Below are 20,911 nucleotides of genomic sequence, written 5' to 3' on the forward strand. Positions count from 1 at the left end.
GCTCACCGCAGCTCATTCATTCTGCACTCACAGCGGGCAGTCACGTTCTATGGCCACTCGCTGTGAGATTCAGATGTAGCAGAGCTAAAATCGTTGTGGGATCTCGTGTGGATTTCTTCAGACCTGCAGGGGTGTTAGTGGTTAATAAAATGATGAAAGACGGTGTTTTTTGTATTCTATTCCAAATAAAGAATTTTTTGAGTATTTGTGTTTGTTTACTGTCATCTACAGATTAATGATGGGGGGTGTCTCATAGACGCCTGCTATTATTAATCTAGAATTTAGTAGCATCTGTGCGCTGTTATTAATCCCTTATTACCCTGATTGCCACCGCACTAGGGCATTCGGGAAAAGCTGGGTAAAGCACCGGACTTGTCACATCTAATGAATGCGGCAATTCCAGGCGGTTGGAGGTGGATATTTTTAGGCTGGGTCTCTCCAGCCTGAGAATACCAGCATACAGCTGTCAGGCTTTATCTTGGCTGGGTATCAAAATTGGGGGGAATCGCATGTTATTTTTTTTTAATTATTTATTTAAAAATGCTAAAAAAAAGAGAATTTTGTTTACTTACCATAAATTCTTTTTCTTATAGTTCCGTATTGGGAGACCCAGACCATGGGTGTTTAGCTTCTGCCTCCGGAGGACACACAAAGTACTACACTTAAAAGTGTAGCTCCTCCCTCTGAGCTTATACACCCCCTGGTGAGCCAGTCCCAGCCAGTTTAGTGCAAAAGCTGAAGGAGAATAGCCACCCACAAGTAGAACAGAGCAAGAGCCGGAACAACCGGAGACTCTGTCTTGACAACAGCCGGTGATAACACACGGAACAAGAAAATTGCCAACGGGCAACAGGGAAGGAGCTGGGTCTCCCAATACGGAACTATAAGAAAAAGAATTTACGGTAAGTAAACAAAATTCTCTTTTTCTTTATCGTTCCTTTGGGAGACCCAGACCATGGGACGTTCCAAAGCAGTCCCTGGGTGGGAAATAAACAGAAAAACTAAGAAGTAGGCAGAACCTAACTTCACAAGTGGGCGACAGCCGCCTGAAGGATGCGTCTGCCCAAGCTCGCATCTGCCGAAGCATGAGCATGCACTTGGTAGTGCTTCGAGAAGGTATGCAGGCTAGTCCAAGTGGCAGCCTGACAGACTTGTTGAGCCGTAGCCTGGTGCCTAAAAGCCCAAGAGGCACCGACAGCTCTGGTCGAGTGTGCTTTGATCCCCGGCGGGGGAGGCACCTGAGTACTCTGGTAGGCGTCCGAAATGGTCGATCTAATCCAACGGGACAAGGTCGGCTTAGAGGCAGGGAGACCCTTGCGCCGCCCTGTGGTTAGCACAAAAAGAGAGGTGCACCGCCTAAGCGCAGCGGTGCGAGACACATAAATCCGGAGAGCACGCACCAGATCTAGAGTATGCAGCGCTTTTTCAAAGCGATGAACAGGGGCCGGACAGAAGGAAGGTAAGGAAATGTCCTGGTTAAGGTGGAAGGGAGAGACCACCTTAGGAAGAAAGTCCGGAGTCGGACGGAGAACCACCTTGTCTTGGTGAAAAACTAAAAAAGGTGACTCCGAGGAGAGCGCAGCCAAATCAGAGACTCTCCTGAGAGAAGTTATGGCAACTAGAAAGGCCACTTTCTGAGAAAGACGATACAAAGAAACCTCCCTAAGAGGCTCAAAAGGGGGTTTCTGCAATACCGTGAGGACCAAGTTAAGGTCCCAGGAATCCAAGGGCCGCCGATAAGGCGGAATGATGTGAGACGCGCCTTGCATGAAGGTGCGGACTTGAGCCAGCCGGGCGAGACGCCGCTGGAACAGTACTGACAGAGCTGAGACTTGTCCCTTGAGAGAGTTGAGGGACAGTCCTAGCTGCAGACCGGACTGTAGAAAAGACAGAAGGGTCGGCAAAGAGAATGGCCAAGGAGGATGGCCGGAAGAGCGACACCAGGACAGGAAAATTTTCCAAGTCCTGTGATAGATCTTGGCGGAGGAAGACTTACGGGCCCGAGTCATAGTGGAGATGACCTCAGGGGGGATACCAGAAGTCGTCAAAATCCAGGACTCAAGAGCCACGCCGTCAACTTGAGGGCCACAGAATTCGGGCGGAAAAACGGACCTTGCGAGAGTAGGTCTGGACGGTCCGGAAGATGCCACGGCATCTCTACGGACAGTTGGAGCAGGTCCGGATACCAAGCTCGCCTGGGCCAGTCCGGTGCAATGAGGATGACTCGACGGCCCTCCATTCTGATCTTGTGCAGGACTCTGGGCAAGAGAGCTAGAGGGGGAAACACGTAGGACAGACGAAACTGGGACCAGTCTTGAACCAGATCGTCCGCGGCGAAGGCCTGAGGATCGTGGGAGCGAGCCACGTAAACAGGAACCTTGTTGTTGTGACGGGATGCCATTAGGTCCACGTCCGGAGTGCCCCATTTGCGGCAGATTGACTGAAACACTGCCGGGTGCAGGGACCACTCGCCACCGTCCACGCATTGACGGCTGAGATAATCTGCCTCCCAGTTTTCCACGCCTGGGATGTGGACTGCGGATATGGTGGACTTGGAGTCCTCCGCCCATTGAAGGATGCGTTGTACCTCCATCATTGCCAGGCGGCTGCGGGTCCCGCCTTGGTGATTGATGTAGGCAACCGCTGTTGCGTTGTCTGACTGGACTCGAATGTGCCTGCCCGCCAACAGGTGGTGAAAAGCTAGGAGAGCTAGAAACACGGCTCTGGTTTCCAGCACATTGATTGAAAGGGCTGACTCGGACGGAGTCCAAGTGCCCTGTGCTCTGTGGTGGAGACATACCGCTCCCCAGCCGGATAGACTGGCATCCGTGGTGAGAATCACCCAGGACGGGGCCAGGAAGGAGCACCCTTGGGACAGTGAGAGGGGCCGAAGCCACCACTGAAAAGAGCTCCTGGTCCGTGGCGACAGAGCCACTAACCTCTGTAAGGAGGAAGGCCGCTTGTCCCAACAGCGGAGAATGTCCAGCTGCAGAGGGCGCAGATGGAACTGGGCAAAGGGAACAGCCTCCATGGACGCCACCATTTGACCCAGCACCTGCATCAGGCGCCTGAGGGTATAACGGCCGCAGCAGAGAGCGCACCGCTAGCTGGAGAGACTGCTGTTTGATTAAGGGCAACTTCACAAGTGCCAGCAAAGTCTCGAACTGCATCCCTAGGTACGTGAGACTCTGGGTCGTAGTCAGAGTGGATTTGGGAAGATTGACAAGCCACCCGAATTGGGCTAGAGTGGCAAGAGTGAGCGAGACACTCCGCTGACAGTCTGCGCTGGATGGAGCCTTGACCAGAAGGTCGTCCAGGTAAGGAAGCACTGCCAACCCCTGGAGGTGCAGGACCGCAATCACTGCCGCCATGACCTTGGTGAATACCCGAGGGGCCGTGGCTAACCCGAAGGGGAGAGCCACGAATTGGAAATGATCCTCTCCTATGGAAAAACGTAACCAACACTGGTGTGAAACTGCGATTGGCACATGTAGATAGGCATCTCTGATGTCGATGGACGCCAGGAAATCCCCTTGGGTCATAGAGGCAATGACTGATCGCAGAGACTCCATGCAAAATGCCGCACCCGAACATGCTTGTTGAGAAGCTTGAGATCCAGGATGGGCCGGAAGGTACCGTCCTTTTTGGGAACTAGGAAGAGGTTTGAGTAAAAACCTCTGAACCGTTCCCGAGTGGGAACTGGTACAATCACTCCGTTTGCCTGCAGGGATGCCACGGCCTGTGAGAAGGCGGCGGCCTTGGAGCAGGGGGGAGTTGAGAGAAAAAATCTGTTTGGCGGGCTGGAAGAGAATTCTATCCTGTAGCCGTGAGATATGATATCTCTCACCCACTGATCGGAAACTTGTTTTAACCAAGCGTCGCCAAAGTGGGAGAGCCTGCCACCGACTAAGGACGTGGCTGGAGCGGGCAGAGAGTCATGAGGAGGCTGCCTTAGTGGCAGAACCTCCTGCGGTCTTCTGCGGACGCGCTTTTGGGCGCCAGTTGGATTTTTGATCCTTAGCTGAGTTAGCGGACGAGGCGGAGGGCTTAGAGGATGACCAGTTGGAGGAACAAAAGGAACGAAACCTCGATTGATTCCTACCCTGGGCGGGTTTCCTGGTCTTGGTTTGTGGCATGGAAGTACTCTTCCCGCCAGTAGCCTCCTTAATAATTTCATCCAGCTGTTCACCGAATAGCCGGGAACCAGCAAAAGGGAGCCCAGCAAGAAACTTCTTGGAAGAAGCATCTGCCTTCCACTCTCGAAGCCACAAGATCCTTCGGATAACAAGGGAATTAGCTGAAGCCACCGCAGTGCGGTGAGAAGCCTCTAGCATGGCAGACATGGCATAAGATGAAAAAGCTGAAGCCTGAGAAGTTAAGGCAACCATCTCAGGCATAGATTCCTTGGTGAGGGAATGCATCTCCTCTAGGGAAGCAGAGATGGCCTTGAGAGCCCACACTGCTGCAAAAGTCGGGGAAAACGCAGCCCCTGCAGCTTCATACACAGATTTGGCCAGAAGGTCAATCTGACGGTCAGTGGAATCCTTAAGTGAGGTGCCGTCAGCCACCGACACAACGGTCCGGGCTGAGAGCCTTGACACCGGAGGGTCTACCTTTGGGGAGTGCGACCACTCCTTGACCACCTCAGGTGGAAAGGGAAAACGGTCATCAGAACCACGCTTTGGAAAGCGTTTGTCAGGACAGGCCCTGGGTTTGGTCACAGCGGTCTGAAAACTGGAGTGGTTAAAGAACACACTCTTTACTCTCTTAGGCGAGGTAAACTGATGCTTTTCTGCCAGAGAGGGTTGCTCCTCTGAGACTGGCGGATTGAGATCCAGTACAGAATTAATAGAAGCAATCAAGTCACTAAAATCTGAGTCACCCTCGGAGAGATCGACGGGGTACATAGCCTCCGAGCCCCCCGTGAGGGCATCCTCCTCATCTTGAGAGTCAGCTCTTGAGTCAGAGCCGCGGGATGAGGAGGAGGAGGAAACCCTGCGCCTTCTTTTAGAAGGACGGGGTCTGGGACCTGATGATGAATCCTCTGTGAGCTCTGATGGACGGAGGTCAGAGGATAGGGATCCTCTGGCAAAAGTATTAGAGGCACCCTGTGAGGAGGGCTGATGTATATTCATCAAAGTCCTGGACAAAAGTCCCATGGACTCAGCAAATGACTGGGATATGGACCTAGAAAAGGACTCTACCCAGGCCGGGGGTTCAGCCACAGGTGCAGAAGCAGCCTGAGAGACCACTGGGGGTGAGACTCCAGGCTGTGGCACCGCCAAGTTAGAGCAAACATCACAATGTGGACAGGTGCTCGGCTCAGGCAGCAGGAGCTTACATGCAGTGCATACAGAATAAATCTTTGGAGCCTTGCTCCTTGTGTGAGACATGCTTCTGGAGTGGGGGCTTAGCAAGAGAATGAACCCCAGGGAGAATATACAGAGGTGCACAACCGGAGACCGGCTGTGGTTTACCAGACCGCTGGAAGCGGTGTTGTGTGCCCTCCAGATCCCAAAGCCCGCACCCCCAATGCACAGCACCTCAGCAGGGATGCAGAGTGCAGACAGGCCCAGCGCAGAGTGAACTCTGCCTGAGAAATGGCCGCCGGAGCGAAGAGAAGGGGCGGGATTAGGGGGCGTTCCTGTAGGGGAGCGGGAACTGGAGGGCCATAGACCTGCAGGAGAGGAGACACGCCCCAGCAGTGGGGAGTGTCCCTCCCCTGTGCAGAACGGCCGCCGGGAGGAGCCGTGCCTGTCCCTCTTGCATGAGTGACATGCGAGGGAATGTTAACGGAAACTAGGCCTCCGGCAAAGCCGGGGCCTAAATTTAAGCGGTGAGGCCGACGCGCAGGCACCATCGGCGCGGTTCTCAGGCGAAAGCTAGAGAACCCGCCGGAAATGTCAAAATAAACACATTCAGCATACTCTCCCCATACAATAAAGAACAGGGACCCCCAACACATAAACGTCTCAGGTACTTAGCTGCTGAGACGCAGGGCCAGGTCCCTGGGGATGAGTGCTCCGGTCCAACAGAATCCTCAAGGGTCTGTGGATGAAGACCGGTCTCCTGCCAGGCATGGAGACCGTGCTGGCTCCCACTTCAAGCCAGAGCCCAGGAGGGATGGTGAAGGAGCACGGCATGTAAGGCTCCAGCCTTGAAAATCAACCTTAACAACACCGCCGACACAGTGGGGTGAGAAGGGACATGCCGGGAGTCCAGACGTGGACCCGCTTTTCTTCAATCTCTTTCCAAAAAGCAAAAAATCATATGAGAATGCATGTGTGGATGTATGCCTCCTGAACACAAAGCAATAAACTGGCTGGGACTGGCTCACCAGGGGGTGTATTAGCTCAGAGGGAGGAGCTACACTTTTAAGTGTAGTACTTTGTGTGTCCTCCGGAGGCAGAAGCTAAACACCCATGGTCTGGGTCTCCCAAAGGAACGATAAAGAAAGATTGTTTTTTTTTCTGCTAGGAGGTGAAAATTTGGAGCTGAAATCTGGTGCAGAAGATTTCAGCACCAAATGGGCACCCCCTGGCAGAAAACCGCAGCAAAAAAAGCGTAAAAATGTGGTTTTTTTACCAGTCGGTGTAGATTGGGTGCGGGAATATGGTGTAAAAATTTCATCACAAAATCTCTTGACAAAACAACTGCGGTTTTCTGCAAGGAGATGCAGATCTGTGAACTCAGTGACCTCACCTGAGGTCAGGTTACCTGCGATCACAGGTAAGAAGATCCCTGGGAACCTCCAGCTGTGATTGCAAATGACCTGAGAGACGTCACCGCTCATTGCACAGCTCATTCATTTTCTGCACTCACAGCAGGCAGTTTTATGTTCTATGGCCGCTCACTGTGATATTCAGATACAGCAGTGCTGAATCGTCGTGCAATCTCGTGTGGATTACGTCTGACCTTCAGGTGTGTTGGGGTTAATAAAGTGGTGACAGAGGGTGGGTTTTTGTATTTTATTCCAAATAAATGATTCTTTCTGTGTTTGTGTTTGTCATAGACGCTGCCATCATTAATCTAAGGTTTAGTAGCAGCTGTGCACTGGTATTAACCCCTTATCCTGATTGCCACCGAACCAGGGCATTCGGGAAGAGATGGATGGATGCAACAATTCCGGGTGGCTGGAAGCTGATAATTTTTAGGCTGGATCTCTCCAGCCTGAGAATACCATTCTCCAGCTGTGGGCTTTATCTTGGCTGGGTATCAAAATTGTGAAGGACCACACGTCGGTTTTTTAAAATTATTTATTTAAATAATTAAAAAAAAAAAACGAATGCTTTTTTTCTTCTTTTGATACACAGCCAAGATAAACACAGGGCTGGGACTGTAGCCATGGGCTTTATATGTGCTGGTTGGTTATCAGAATACCAGGGGACCCTGCTCTAATTGTTTTAGTTTTTTTCTTTTTTTATACCACGATATTGACTGTAGATGCTAGAGTATACGGGTTCCTTCCAGGAAGACGTCATTTCAAAACGCCCTCTATCAATAGGGGCGTGTTCAAAATGCTGTCCGATGTTTCTAGGCTCATGGTAGATGCTAGAATGTATGGGCTCCTTCAGTTACACTGCTTTCCCTGCCCACCAGCTGTCCTGACGCCTGTGATTGGATGCAGTCAGCTGACAAGTTGCCACTCAGGGTGGGGCCGTGTCTGACTGTAATCAGCGGCCCAGGCAGTAAGTGCGAGGCCTAGGAGTAGCGTACAGCAATGCCGAAGCCTTGGTAAGTCCACCGCACACGCTCCCACCCCTCTACCCTTTCAACCACCATTTTTAATCTACGGATTCTGCTCCCCATAGACTTATATGGGGCTAATTCCTGCTCATAGGACTCTTGTGCAACAAAATGTAGCTCTCCAGAAAAATGGTGACATACGTTTTATCCTATAGACACCCGGTGTACCTGGGAATATGTCCACATCCTTCAGTGGCAGAGCAAAGATGAGGGAATTCTCCGTCTGCAGCATTAACGTCGCCCTCGGGATATGTTGTGAGATCAGGGATGAAATTGTTTCTACATTACTGGACGGTTTTATGTCCATGCTGGGAAAATAGAGATTGGCTTAGAGTATGAGATAAAAAAAAAACTAAAAAAAAAAATCACAGAAAAGTCCTTAAATATGACAAATACCTTAAACGGTAGCCAACACCCCATTTACTCTTCAAGAATAGCGAGGATCCCACGCATTTCAGGGCTCCTTGTGATATCACAGCCTTTCGGTCTAAAATGGAAAAAAGAGAAAGAGTTACATAGTTTGGGGCGGAAGGGGGGGGGGGTAGAAAAAAAAAAGCTTTGCAGGATCCTGGAGTGTAAGACATCATCTTACCATCTGGCATCCCTTAGTCCTTTTCCGATTAGCCGGCACAATGTCATCATTGTACAGTGATAAACACATGATGTTGTGCTGGGCCAGCTAATTGGAAGAGGCGCCAAGGATGCTGGCAGGTAAAAGAAGTTGGCCATGGAAAACCGATGTGGCCACCATATAGATAAGACAGATGGCTGGTCCTGCCAAGATCAGACATTTCTCTTATGTGTATGGGGGCTCTAATGTTCCCTAAAAGCAGTGTACAGACAGTACTGGGGTCCTTTCGAGGACCTCAAAGATGAGGGTACAAGGGATCACAAGTCCCTGAACTTGTCCATGATCAGTCCAAGGAAGTAGCCACCATTGATCAATCAGTGATCACTATGGACAGAGGTGATCAAACAGTTAAATGGCCGGGATCAGAGGATCGTCTAAGCATAACTATTACAGAAGGAGCTAGGCTCCCAATGTTTTAGATATGACTATATTCAATAAGAAGAAGGACAATAGAATAAATGCTTCCTCTGTTAATAGTGTCCCCCACACAGAGTGTTATTTCCCAGCTCAGAGGAAGGAAGTCTCACACAGATTTCAAGATACTGAGACACCAGAGAGCCAATTTCAACCTCTTTCTTTTAAAGAGCCAGATCTTGTATTACTAAATAGTAAAGTATTCGGCCCCCTTGAATTTTTCAACCTTTTATAATATTGCACGCCCTACTTTACACTTATTATTATTTTTTTTAAAAGTTTAAAACAAGCAATAAATTCCGTTCAACTTCACAATTGTGTCCCACTTGTTGTTGATTCTTCACCATAACTTTATGTTTGAAGCCTGAATAGTGGGAAAAGGTTGAAAAATTCAAAGGAGCCGAATACTTTCGCAAGGCACTGAATATGTACATACAGAGTGTATGTGTGTGTGTGTGTATGTGTACATATATATATATATATATATATATATATATATATATATATATATATTCACACACATACATACATACATACATATATATATATATATATATATATATATATACTAGAAGGTGGCTCGATTCTAAAGCATTGGGTATTCTAGAATTTATTGTGTAGTTAATGTATAATTTTTGTTATATATATTAGATGTTGTGTGTAGTTGCCAAGTGTTTGTGTAGGCTGTACATGTTCTGGGTGTTGTCTGGGTGTGGCGGGAGGTGAGAGCGGTGTTGTATGTGTGTTGCGTGTGTTGCGTTGTTTGTGGAGCGCTGTGTGTCTGTAGCGTTGTGTGTGTGTTGCGCTGTTTGTGTGTGTGTGGTGTGTTTTGGGGTGATGTATGTTTTGTGCAATGTGTGTGTTGTGCGGTATGTGCGTATATTTATGTATGCCGCGGTGTTTGTGTGTTGAGTGTTGTGTGTGTGCGGCGTTGTCTGTGTGTGTGGGTGTCTGTGTAGGGCGGTGTTTGTGGTTCCCAGTGTGTGTGTGTGGTGTGTTGTGCAGTGCGCGTGTGTGTGTGTGTGTGTGTGTGTGTGTGTATGTGTTGGGGGGAGGTGTGCACCTCCCATCGTGCTCCATCCCCCATGCTGCGCACCCCCCATCGTGCTCCATCCCCCATGCTGCGCACTCCCCATCGTGCTCCATCCCCTATGCTGCGCACCTCCCATCGTGCTCCATCCGCCATGCTGCGCACTCCCAAACGTGCTCCATCCGCCATACTGCGCACTCCCCATCGTGCTGCATCCCCCATGCTGCGCACTCCCAAACATGCTCCATCCGCCATGCTGCGCACTCCCAAACGTGCTCCATCCGCCATGATGCGCACTCCCAAACGTGCTCCATCCGCCATGCTGCGCACTTCCAAACATGGTCCATCCGCCATGCTGCGCACTCCCAAACGTGCTCCATCCGCCATGCTGTGCACTCCCAAACGTGGTCCATCCGCCATGCTGCGCACTCCCACACGTGCTCCATCTGCCATGCTGCGCACTCCCAAACGTTATCCATCCGCCATGCTGCGCACTCCCAAACGTGCTCCATCCGCTATGCTGCGCACTCCCAAACGTGCTCCATCCGCCATGCTGCGCACTCCCAAACGTGGTCCATCCGCCATGCTGCGCACTCCCAAACATACTCCATCCGCCATGCTGCGCACTCCCAAACGTGGTTCATCCGCCATGCTGCGCACTCCCAAATGTGCTCCATCCCCCATGCTGCGCACTCCCAAACGTGGTCCATCCGCCATGCTGCGCACTCCCAAACGTGGTCCATCCCCCATGCTGCGCACTCCCCATCGTGCTCCATGCCCCATGCTGCGCACCCCCTATCGTGCTCCATGCCCCATGCTGCGCACCCCCCATCGTGCTCCATCCCCCATGCTGCGCACCCCCCATCGTGCTCCATCCCCCATGCTGTGCACCCATCGTGCTCCATCCCCCATGCTGCGCACCCCCCATCGTGCTCCATCCCCCATGCTGCACCAGCATCAGCCTCTCTGCCCGCAGCATCAGCCTCTCTCCTCCCAGCATCAGCCTCTCTCCTCCCAGCATCAGCCTCTCTCCTCCCAGCATCAGCCTTTTCTGTCCCCAGCATCAGCCTCTCTCCTTCCAGCCTACCCCAGCCTCAGCCTCCCCCAGCCTCTCTTCTCTCAGCCTCCCCCTCCCAGCCTTCCCCAGGATCAGCCTAGCCTACCCCAGCATCAGCCTCTCTTCTCTCAGCCTCCCCCCTCCCCCTCCCAGCCTTCCCCAGGATCAGCCTCTCTCCTCCCAGCATCAGCCTTTTCTGTCCCCAGCATCAGCCTCTCTCCTTCCAGCCTACCCCAGCCTCAGCCTCCCCCAGCCTCTCTTCTCTCATCTTCCCCCCTCCCAGCCTTCCCCAGGATCAGCCTAGCCTACCCCAGCCTCAGCCTCCCCCAGCATCAGCCTTTCTTCTCTCAGCATTCCCCCTCCCCCTCCCAGCCTTCCCAAGGATCAGCCTCTCTCCTCCAGCACGCCGTGCTCCTCTGCCGACACTCACAGATCCGATCGCATACACTCACACACACACACACACACCCGATCGCATACACTCACACACACCCGATCGCATACACACCCGATCGCATACACTCACACACACCCGATCGCATACACGCACACACACACACATTGACGATATTGCACATACGCGCTCACTCACAACATCCGGAGATACCACATGCTTCTGGCCATGTGATCCTCCGGCAGGTCCTGGAAGCTCACAGCACAGTATCGGCGCCGAGAAGCAAGCGATATCCCAGGATGTTGTGAGTGTGTGGATGCGATGTGATGTATGTGTGAGGTGTGTGTGAGAGTGAGTGTGATCTGGTGTGTGTGTGTGTGTGTGTGCTGTTATGTGTGTGCGTGTGTGTATGTTCCGCCGCTGCAGGACCTTGATGCGCTGGTAACTATGCTACCATGGTTACCAACGTATCCCGTCCCCCACTCGCACGGGAGCCCACACCAGCATACGCCGGCCAGCCCCAGCAATGCGAGGGTATGTGTCGGCTGGGTTTGCGGCGTACGCTGATGTGGGCTCCCGGTGGTACAGTACTCACCTGTGAGTCGTGGCTCCGTGACCGTGTCGCTTCGGGGAATGCGTGGGGGGGGCGGGGCCAGAGCTAGCGTGCATTGCGTGAGGGGGGCGGGGCGTGGCCGAGTTGCCAATGCCTGCAGGGTGCCGGGGCGAGAGGCCAATCTGTGGGGGGAGGCGGAGCCTGGGCGAGCAGCCAGCCAATCTGTGTGGGGGCGCAGCCTGGGCGAGCGGCCAATCCGTGTGGGGGGGCGGGGCCATGGCGAGCCCAGCGGCCAATCAGCTTTGTGTCACCGTAAGGACACAATTTTGGAGCAAGACAGAAAGACAGACAGACAGAATAAGGCAAATATATATATATATATATATATATATATATATATATATATAATTATTTATTTTTTTCAAAATTGTTTATTATTTATGTCTTCTTTTACCTCATGAAGTTTCCCATAAAAAGTCAGGTTCTCTTTAAATTACCATCTTTCTATCAGGTATTCTCCCCCTCTCTACATTATCATGTAGGAGCTAGGCTGTGACGTTTCAGCCGAACACTTGCTCTTTGGTGATACAGGACTCCTTAAAAAAGGGCCCCATAAACTCAAAGGAGTTAAAATCACTGAGCGCAAAATGGAAAAATAAAAGTTATGTGACCTCTCATAAGAGGAAATATATGGATGTAACATGAATGGAAAGCATTATTACCAGTCAGGTGAAGAAAATTGTACAACTCACAGTTTCCTCAAAGGAGGCACCTTGGATACACAAAAAAATGCATGTAGCCCCTTCATAACTGGAGATATTTTTTTGCTTTTACGCATTTATTTTTTTCTTCCACAAGTAATACCTTTTTATTTTTCTGTTGACATAGCTGTATGAGGTCTAGCTTTTTATCTAGGACTGGAAGGTTTGAATGTCCCCATTCATGTTACTATATAAAGCAGTGAAAAACTGAAAAAAAAAATTTGAAGATAGAGCAAAAAAAAGAGCTACTCCGCCTTTTGCTTTTAAGGTTGGTTTTTACAGCATTTATTGAACAGTAAAAATTATAATTCAGGTCAGTACGATCACGGCGATCTCAGACTTACATAGTTTTATTTTTATTTTAATGGCTATAAAAAATTCTGTACTTTACAAAAAGGAAAAAAAAATTTTTTTATTTTCAGACCTATAACCTGTTTGTTTTCTCATTGATGGAGCAGTGTAAGGCTATGTGCGCACTTACCGGATTTTACCGCGGATTTTCCGCGGATTTGCTGCATGTTTCGCTGCAGAAAATGTTCATAACATCTCTGCAGTGAATCACCAGCAAATCCTATGGAGAAAAAAAATCCTGTGCGCACTGGGCGGAATTAGACAGCTGCATGTTTTGCTGCGGGAATCCCGCAGCAAAAACAAGTGCATGTCACTTCTTTTCCGCACATCGCTGCGGGATTTCACTCCATTGACTCCAATGTTAATCATGAAATCCCGCAGGGAATAACGCAGGCAGCAAATTCTGTGCGGTTCACTGCGTTTTCCTGCGTTATTCCCTGCGGTATTTCGCGGTTTACCTCCGGTAATGTACATCGCCTGTCTGCGGTTTTGCAGGGAAGTGATGTCATTACAGGAAGAGGAAGCCGTGCAGAGAGTAAACACACACACATCACACTCACACAGACATCACAGACACAGACATAGAACACAGACACATAGAACACACATAGAAAGAAAACGGAAATATAGAAAAAAAAGAACGTGGGCTCCGCTGCATATTTACCTTCCAGCGGAGGTAAGCACACAGCGGCGGCCCGGTATTCTCAGGCTGGGGAGGGAGAGGGGCAGGGTTAATGTCCCCCGCCTCACTCCCCCTCCGGCAGCCGAGAATATCAGCCGCAGCTGCCCCGGGACTGTCACATGCATTATGCGGCACTACCGGAGTGTCCTCGGCTCTTCTTGCCACCGTGTAGCAGTGGCAGCAAGGTAATACAAGGGGTTAATGGTGGTGGGGGACCACCGCCATTAACTCCAGGCTTGATCATGGCAGCGTCTATGTGACAGCTGACATGATCAACCCGTAAGTAAAGTGAAAAAAACACAGACACCGAAAAATCCTTTATTTTAAATAAAACAAACAAGCCTCGTTCACCCTTTTATTAACCCCCCCGGAAACAAAGCTCCGACGTAATCCACCGCTCCGGCGTAATCCACAGGGTCCTGCACTGCTGACATCCAGCCGCGATGTGTCACAGACACAGCGCTGAATGAAAGCAGCAGACAGCAGAGGTAATTACCGGTCATTTCCCATGGCCGGTAATGTGAACTCACTGCCGACCGTGGGAAATGCAGCGATCTGTCCTCTATCTATCTATCTGTCTGTCTGTCTATCTATCCCTCTATCTATTCTTCTGTCTATCTACTATCTCAGAATTAAAGGTTTTTTTTTTTTTTTCAATGTGCTTTATTGCATTGAATGCAATAAAGCACATCCCAACCCGCACGCGGCAAAACCGCGGCAATACCGCGAATAATACCGCGGTAAAACCGCAGCAAACCGCATGCGGTTTTCGGGTGCGGTTTCCAGCGGTTTTTTACCGCAGGTGCGGTAATCTTTGAGAGCATGCGGAATTTACGCAAGGAAATTTCATTTCCCAGTGCGCACATAGCCTTAAGGTTTGTTCTTTATGTGCCAAACTGTTGTTTTTTGTGTTACCTTTGTGGAGTACATAAGACTTTTAATTGTATTTCTTGAGGGAAGGTGCAGTGACGTAAAAACATTAGTTCTAGCTTGTTTTTTTCTTTATGGCGTTTATTTTACGTTACTAGATTAGACTTTTTCAGATACTAAAGATTAATATTTATTAAAGGGAACCTGTCATCAGAAATTTAGCTTGAAACCTGCAGCTCCTGGGCTGCATTCTAGCAAGGTTTCTATACTTTTTGTGGCCCCTTTTAAACCAAATTAAATACTTTATAAACCTGTACCTTTTGCTATGCAAATTTTGTAAATTATCCATGGGGGCGGGCTGCCTGGTGTCCGTTACTGTCCTCCTGCCGATTTACGCCGCCCCCAATGCTGAATTTCATACCTCAGGACGCCGCCCCTGGGCGCCCGAGGTCCCGCGCATGCGCTGTGGGACTGTGCAGTGTGTGCACGTGTGACCGCTGATGACGTTTTGCGCAGGCACGAGGTTATGGGCGGCGCTGTGATTGTCCTCAGCAAGTGCCGCCCATAACCTCGTGACCGCACTTTCCCCTCTTCCTCCAGCGTTCTGCGCAAGCGCTCGCTGGCCAGATAACATGACGTCATCTGCAGGGTAAGTCATCTGCCCTGCTGCAGTGTAAGATGGGAAGGAGGTGACGTCGGGTCATCTGGCCAGCATGCGCTTGCGCAGAACGCTGGAGGCAGTGGGGACAGCGCATCCACGAGATTATGGGCGGGCACTTGCGATGCAATCACAGCGCCGCCCATAACTCGTGCCTGTGACTCACGTCACCAGCGATCCTGGCGTGGGCGGCACCTCTGGCACAGTGGGCGGCGTCCTGATGTACGAAATGGAGCATGGGGGGGGCGGCGTCAATGTGCAGGAGGGACAGCAACGGACGCAAGAGAGCCCGCCCCCATGGATAATTTACAAGATTTTCATACCAAAAGGTACAAGTTTATAAAGTATTTAATTTTGTTTAAAAGGGGCCACAAAAAGTACAGGAACCTTGCTAGAATGCAGCCCAGGAGCTGCAGAGGGGGAAACTTTTAGGCTTACAGCAAAATTTGTGATGACAGGTTCCCTTTAATTTTCGTATTTTTTGAATTGTGAAAAGGCGGGCAATTTGAACTTTTTATCCATTTTGAAAAAAAATATATATGATTTCAAAGAAGGGAATTTTGTTTACTTACCGTAAATTCCTTTTCTTCTAGCTCCTATTGGGAGACCCAGACAATTGGGTGTATAGCTTCTGCCTCCGGAGGCCACACAAAGTATTACACTTTAAAAAGTGTAACCCCTCCCCTCTGCCTATACACCCTCCCGTGGATCACGGGCTCCTCAGTTTTGGTGCAAAAGCAGGAAGGAGAAAACTTATAAATTGGTCTAGGGTAAATTCAATCCGAAGGATGTTCGGAGAACTGAAAACCATGAACCAAAAGAACAATTCAACATGAACAACATGTGTACACAAAAGAACAACCAGCCCGAAGGTAACAGGGGCGGGTGCTGGGTCTCCCAATAGGAGCTAGAAGAAAAGGAATTTACGGTAAGTAAACAAAATTCCCTTCTTCTTTGTCGCTCCATTGGGAGACCCAGACAATTGGGACGTCCAAGAGCAGTCCCTGGGTGGGTAAAAGAATACTTCAATAAACAAGAGCCGAAAAAACGGCCCCCTCTTACAGGTGGGCAACCGCCGCCTGAAGGACTCGCCTACCTAGACTGGCGTCTGCCGAAGCATAGGTATGCACTTGATAGTGTTTCGTGAAAGTGTGCAGACTAGACCACGTAGCTGCCTGACACACCTGCTGAGCCGTAGCCCGGTGCCGCAATGCCCAGGACGCACCCACGGCTCTGGCAGAATGGGCTTTCAGCCCTGAAGGAAGCGGAAGCCCAGAAGAACGGTAGTCTTCGAGAATCGGTTCCTTGATCCACCGAGCCAAGGTTGACTTGGAAGCCTGCGAACCCTTACGCTGGCCAGCGACAAGGACAAAGAGCGCATCTGAACGACGCAGGGGCGCCGTGCGAGACACGTAGAGCCGGAGTGCTCTCACCAGATCCAAAGAGTGCAAATCCTTTTCACATTGGTGAATTGGATTAGGGCAAAATGAAGGCAAGGAGATATCCTGATTGAGATGAAAAGGGGATACCACCTTAGGGAGAAATTCCGGGACCGGACGCAGAACCACCTTATCCTGGTGAAACACCAGGAAGGGGGCTTTGCATGACAGCGCTGCAAGCTCAGACACTCTCCGGAGTGATGTGACTGCCACTAGAAAGGCCACCTTCTGTGAAAGACGTGATAGAGAGACATCCCGCAGCGGCTCGAAAGGTGGTTTCTGAAGAGCCGTTAGCACCCTGTTAAGATCCCAGGGTTCCAGCGGACGCTTGTAAGGTGGGACTATGTGGCAAACTCCCTGCAGGAACGTGCGGACCTGCGGAAGCCTGGCTAGGCGCTTTTGAAAAAATACGGAGAGCGCCGATACTTGGCCCTTGAGAGAGCCGAGTGACAAACCCTTGTCCATTCCAGATTGAAGGAATGAAAGAAAAGTGGGTAAGGCAAACGGCCATGGAGGAAAACCGTTATCAGAGCACCAGGATAAGAAGATTTGCCAAGACCTGTAATAGATCTTGGCGGACGTTGGCTTCCTGGCCTGTCTCATGGTGGCAATGACATCCTGAGATAACCCTGAAGACGCTAGGAGCCAGGACTCAATGGCCACACAGTCAGGTTGAGGGCCACAGAATTCAGATGGAAAAACGGGCCTTGTGACAGCAAGTCTGGGCGGTCTGGAAGCGCCCACTGTTGACCCACCGTGAGATGCCACAGATCCGGGTACCACGACCGCCTCGGCCAGTCTGGAGCGATGAGAATGGCGCGACGGCAGTCGGACCTGATCTTGCGTAACACTCTGGGCAGCATCGCCAGAGGAGGAAACACATAAGGCAGTCGAAACTGCGACCAATCCTGAACTAACGCGTCCGCCGCCAGAGCTCTGTGATCCTGAGACCGTGCCATGAATGCCGGGACATTGTTGTTGTGCCGTGACGCCATGAGATCGACGTCCGGCGTTCCCCAGCGGCGACAGATCTCTCGAAACACTTCTGGGTGCAGAGACCATTCCCCCGCATCCATGCCCTGACGACTGAGAAAATCTGCTTCCCAGTTTTCTACGCCCGGGATGTGAACTGCGGAGATGGTGGAGGCTGTGGCTTCCACCCACTGCAGAATCCGCCGGACTTCCTGGAAGGCTTGACGACTGCGAGTGCCGCCTTGGTGGTTGATGTATGCGACGGCAGTGGCGTTGTCCGACTGGATACGGATCTGCCTGCCCTCCAGCCACCGATGGAAAGCCAATAGGGCTAGATACACTGCCCTTATCTCCAGAATATTGATCTGAAGGGATGACTCTATCGGAGTCCAGGTTCCCTGAGCCCTGTGGTGGAGAAAAACCGCTCCCCACCCTGACAGGCTCGCGTCCGTGGTGACCACAGCCCAGGTTGGGGGTAGGAAGGATTTTCCCTGCGATAGAGAATTGGGACGGAGCCACCACTGAAGAGACGTCTTGGTTGCAAGGGACAGAGAGACGTTCCTGTCGAGGGAAGCCGACCTCCTGTCCCATTTGCGGAGAATGTCCCATTGGAGTGGCCGTAGATGGAATTGCGCGAACGGCACTGCCTCCATAGCTGCCACCATCTTCCCCAGGAAGTGCATGAGGCGCCTCAAGGGGTATGACTGACCCCGAAGAAGAGATTGTACCCCTGCCTGCAGGGACAGCTGTTTGTCCAGCGGTAGCTTGACTACCGCTGACTGTGTATGAAACTCCATCCCGAGGTAAGTCAGTGATTGGGTCGGTGTCAACTTGGATTTCGGGAAGTTGATGATCCACCCGAACTGCTGGAGAGTCGCCAGAGCGACTGTAAGGCTGTGTTGACACGCCACCCGAGAAGGTGCCCTCACTAGGAGATCGTCTAAATAGGGAATCACCGAGTGGCCCTGAGAGTGTAGGACCGCCACGACGGATGCCATGACTTTGGTGAAAACCCGTGGGGCTGTCGCCAGGCCGAACTGAAGGTGCTCGTTCCCGATGGCGAAACGCAAGAAGCGTTGATGTTCGGGTGCGATCGGCACATGGAGATAAGCATCCTTGATGTCGATCGATGCTAGGAAGTCTCCTTGTGACATCGAGGCGATGACCGAGCGGAGAGATTCCATCCGAAACCGTCTGGTTCTCACATGTCTGTTGAGCAGTTTGAGGTCCAGAACGGGACGGAATGATCTGTCCTTCTTTGGCACCACGAACAAGTTGGAGTAAAAGCCGCGACCATGTTCCTGAGGGGGAACAGGGATCACAACTCCCTCTGTCTTCAGAGTGACCACTGCCTGAAAAAGTGCGTCGGCCCGAGCGGGGGGCGGAGAGGTTCTGAAGAAACGAGTCTGAGGACGAGAGCTGAACTCTATCCTGTAACCGTGAGACAGAATGTCTCTCACCCATCGGTCTTGAACATGTGGCCACCAGGCGTCGCAAAAGCGGGAGAGCCTGCCACCGACCGAGGATGCGGTTCGGGGATGCCGAGAGTCATGAGGAGGCCGCCTTGGAGGCAGCGCCTCCGGCGGCCTTTTGGGGGCGTGACTTGGACCGCCACGCATAGGAGTTCCTCTGGCCTTTCTCCGGCCTGCTGGACGAAGAGGATTGGGGCTTGGCGGAGGGACGAAAGGACCGAAACCTCGATTGAATTTTCCGTTGCTGAGGTCTCTTAGGTTTGGACTGGGGCAAGGAGGAGTCCTTTCCCTTGGATTTCTTAATAATCTCACCCAATCGTTCGCCAAACAATCGTTCGCCAGCAAACGGCAAACCGGTTAAGAACCTCTTGGAGGCCGAGTCTGCCTTCCATTCGCGCAGCCACATGGCCCTGCGGACTGCCACAGAATTAGCGGATGCCACCGCTGTACGGCTAGCAGAATCTAGGACTGCGTTCATGGCGTAGGAAGAAAAAGCTGACGCTTGAGAAGTCAGAGACGCAACCTGCGGAGCAGAATTACGTGTGACTGCATTAATCTCAGCCAGACAAGCTGAGATAGCTTGTAGTGCCCACACGGCTGCAAAGGCCGGGGCAAAAGACGCGCCCGTGGCTTCAAAGATGGATTTCACCAGGAGCTCTATCTGCCTGTCAGTGGCATCCTTTAGCGATGAGCCATCTGCCACCGATACCACAGATCTAGCCGCCAATCTAGAGACTGGAGGATCCACCTTGGGACACTGAGCCCAACCCTTAACTACGTCAGAGGGGAAGGGGTAACGTGTGTCAGTAAGGCGCTTAGTAAAGCGCTTGTCCGGAACCGCTCTGGGCTTCTGGACAGCATCTCTGAAGTTAGAGTGATCGAAAAACGCACTCCGTGTACGTTTGGGGAACCGAAACTGGTGTTTCTCCTGCTGAGAAGCTGACTCCTCTACAGGTGGAGGCGGGGGAGACAGATCTAACACCTGGTTAATGGACGAAATAAGATCATTTACTAAGGCGTCCCCTTCAGGTGTATCAAGATTGAGGGCAACGTCAGGTTCAGAGCCCTGAGCTGCGACGTCCGCCTCGTCCTCCAGAGAGTCCTTGAGCTGGGAACCCGAGCAGCGTGAAGAAGTCGGGGAAGATTCCCAGCGAGCCCGATTAGTCGGTCTGGGACTGAGGTCCGGGCAGGAGTCCTCCGCGTGGGACCTAGGGCCCAATCTGGGAGCGCGCTGCGGCGCGGACCGAGAGGGGCCTGGAGGCGACGAGCTAACGGGGACCGGGGCCTGTGTAAGGACCGGTCTGGACTGCAAAGCTTCTAGCAGCTTGGCAGACCATTTGTCCATAGACTGAGCCATGGATTGAGAAAGTGACTCAGAGAGTTTCTCAGCAAACGCAGCAAACTCTGTCCCTGCCGCCTGGACAGGGGGAGCAGGGGGGTCTACAAGAGCCGAGGGGCCCACTAGTGACCGAGGCTCCGGCTGAGCAAGCGAAACAGGGGTCGAGCATTGCTCACAGTGAGGGTAGGTGGAACCCGCAGGTAACATAGCCGCACAAGAGGTACAGGTCGCAAAGAAGGGAATTTTGTTACTTACCGTAAATTCCTTTTCTTCTAGCTCCTATTGGGAGACCCAGACGATTGGGTGTATAGCACTGCCTCCGGAGGCCACACAAAGCAATTACACTAAAAAGTGTAAGGCCCCTCCCCTTCTGGCTATACACCCCCAGTGGGATCACTGGCTCACCAGTTTTAGTGCAAAAGCAAGAAGGAGGAAAGCCAATAACTGGTTTAAACAAATTCACTCCGAAGTAACGTCGGAGAACTGAAAACCATTCAACATGAACAACATGTGTACCCGAAAAACAACCAACAATCCCGAAG

At 51.5% G+C, this 20,911-nt stretch overlaps 1 protein-coding gene across 1 annotated transcript in view; it reads right to left on the reverse strand.

Annotated features, from left to right (window-relative positions):
- Window positions 1-20,911, reverse strand: part of ABCA5 (ATP binding cassette subfamily A member 5) — a 279,957-nt gene that overhangs the window by 146,929 nt on the left and 112,117 nt on the right. Inside the window, exons 15-16 of the mRNA XM_075351788.1 lie at window positions 8,143-8,233; window positions 7,915-8,054 (exon numbers count right to left, since the gene is read on the reverse strand). Of these exons, the coding sequence (XP_075207903.1) occupies window positions 7,915-8,054; window positions 8,143-8,233 (231 nt within the window). The remainder of the gene's footprint in view (window positions 1-7,914; window positions 8,055-8,142; window positions 8,234-20,911) is intronic.

Source organism: Anomaloglossus baeobatrachus, chromosome 5 (assembly GCF_048569485.1).
Source record: "Anomaloglossus baeobatrachus isolate aAnoBae1 chromosome 5, aAnoBae1.hap1, whole genome shotgun sequence".
Classification (NCBI taxonomy): Eukaryota; Metazoa; Chordata; class Amphibia; order Anura; family Aromobatidae; genus Anomaloglossus; species Anomaloglossus baeobatrachus.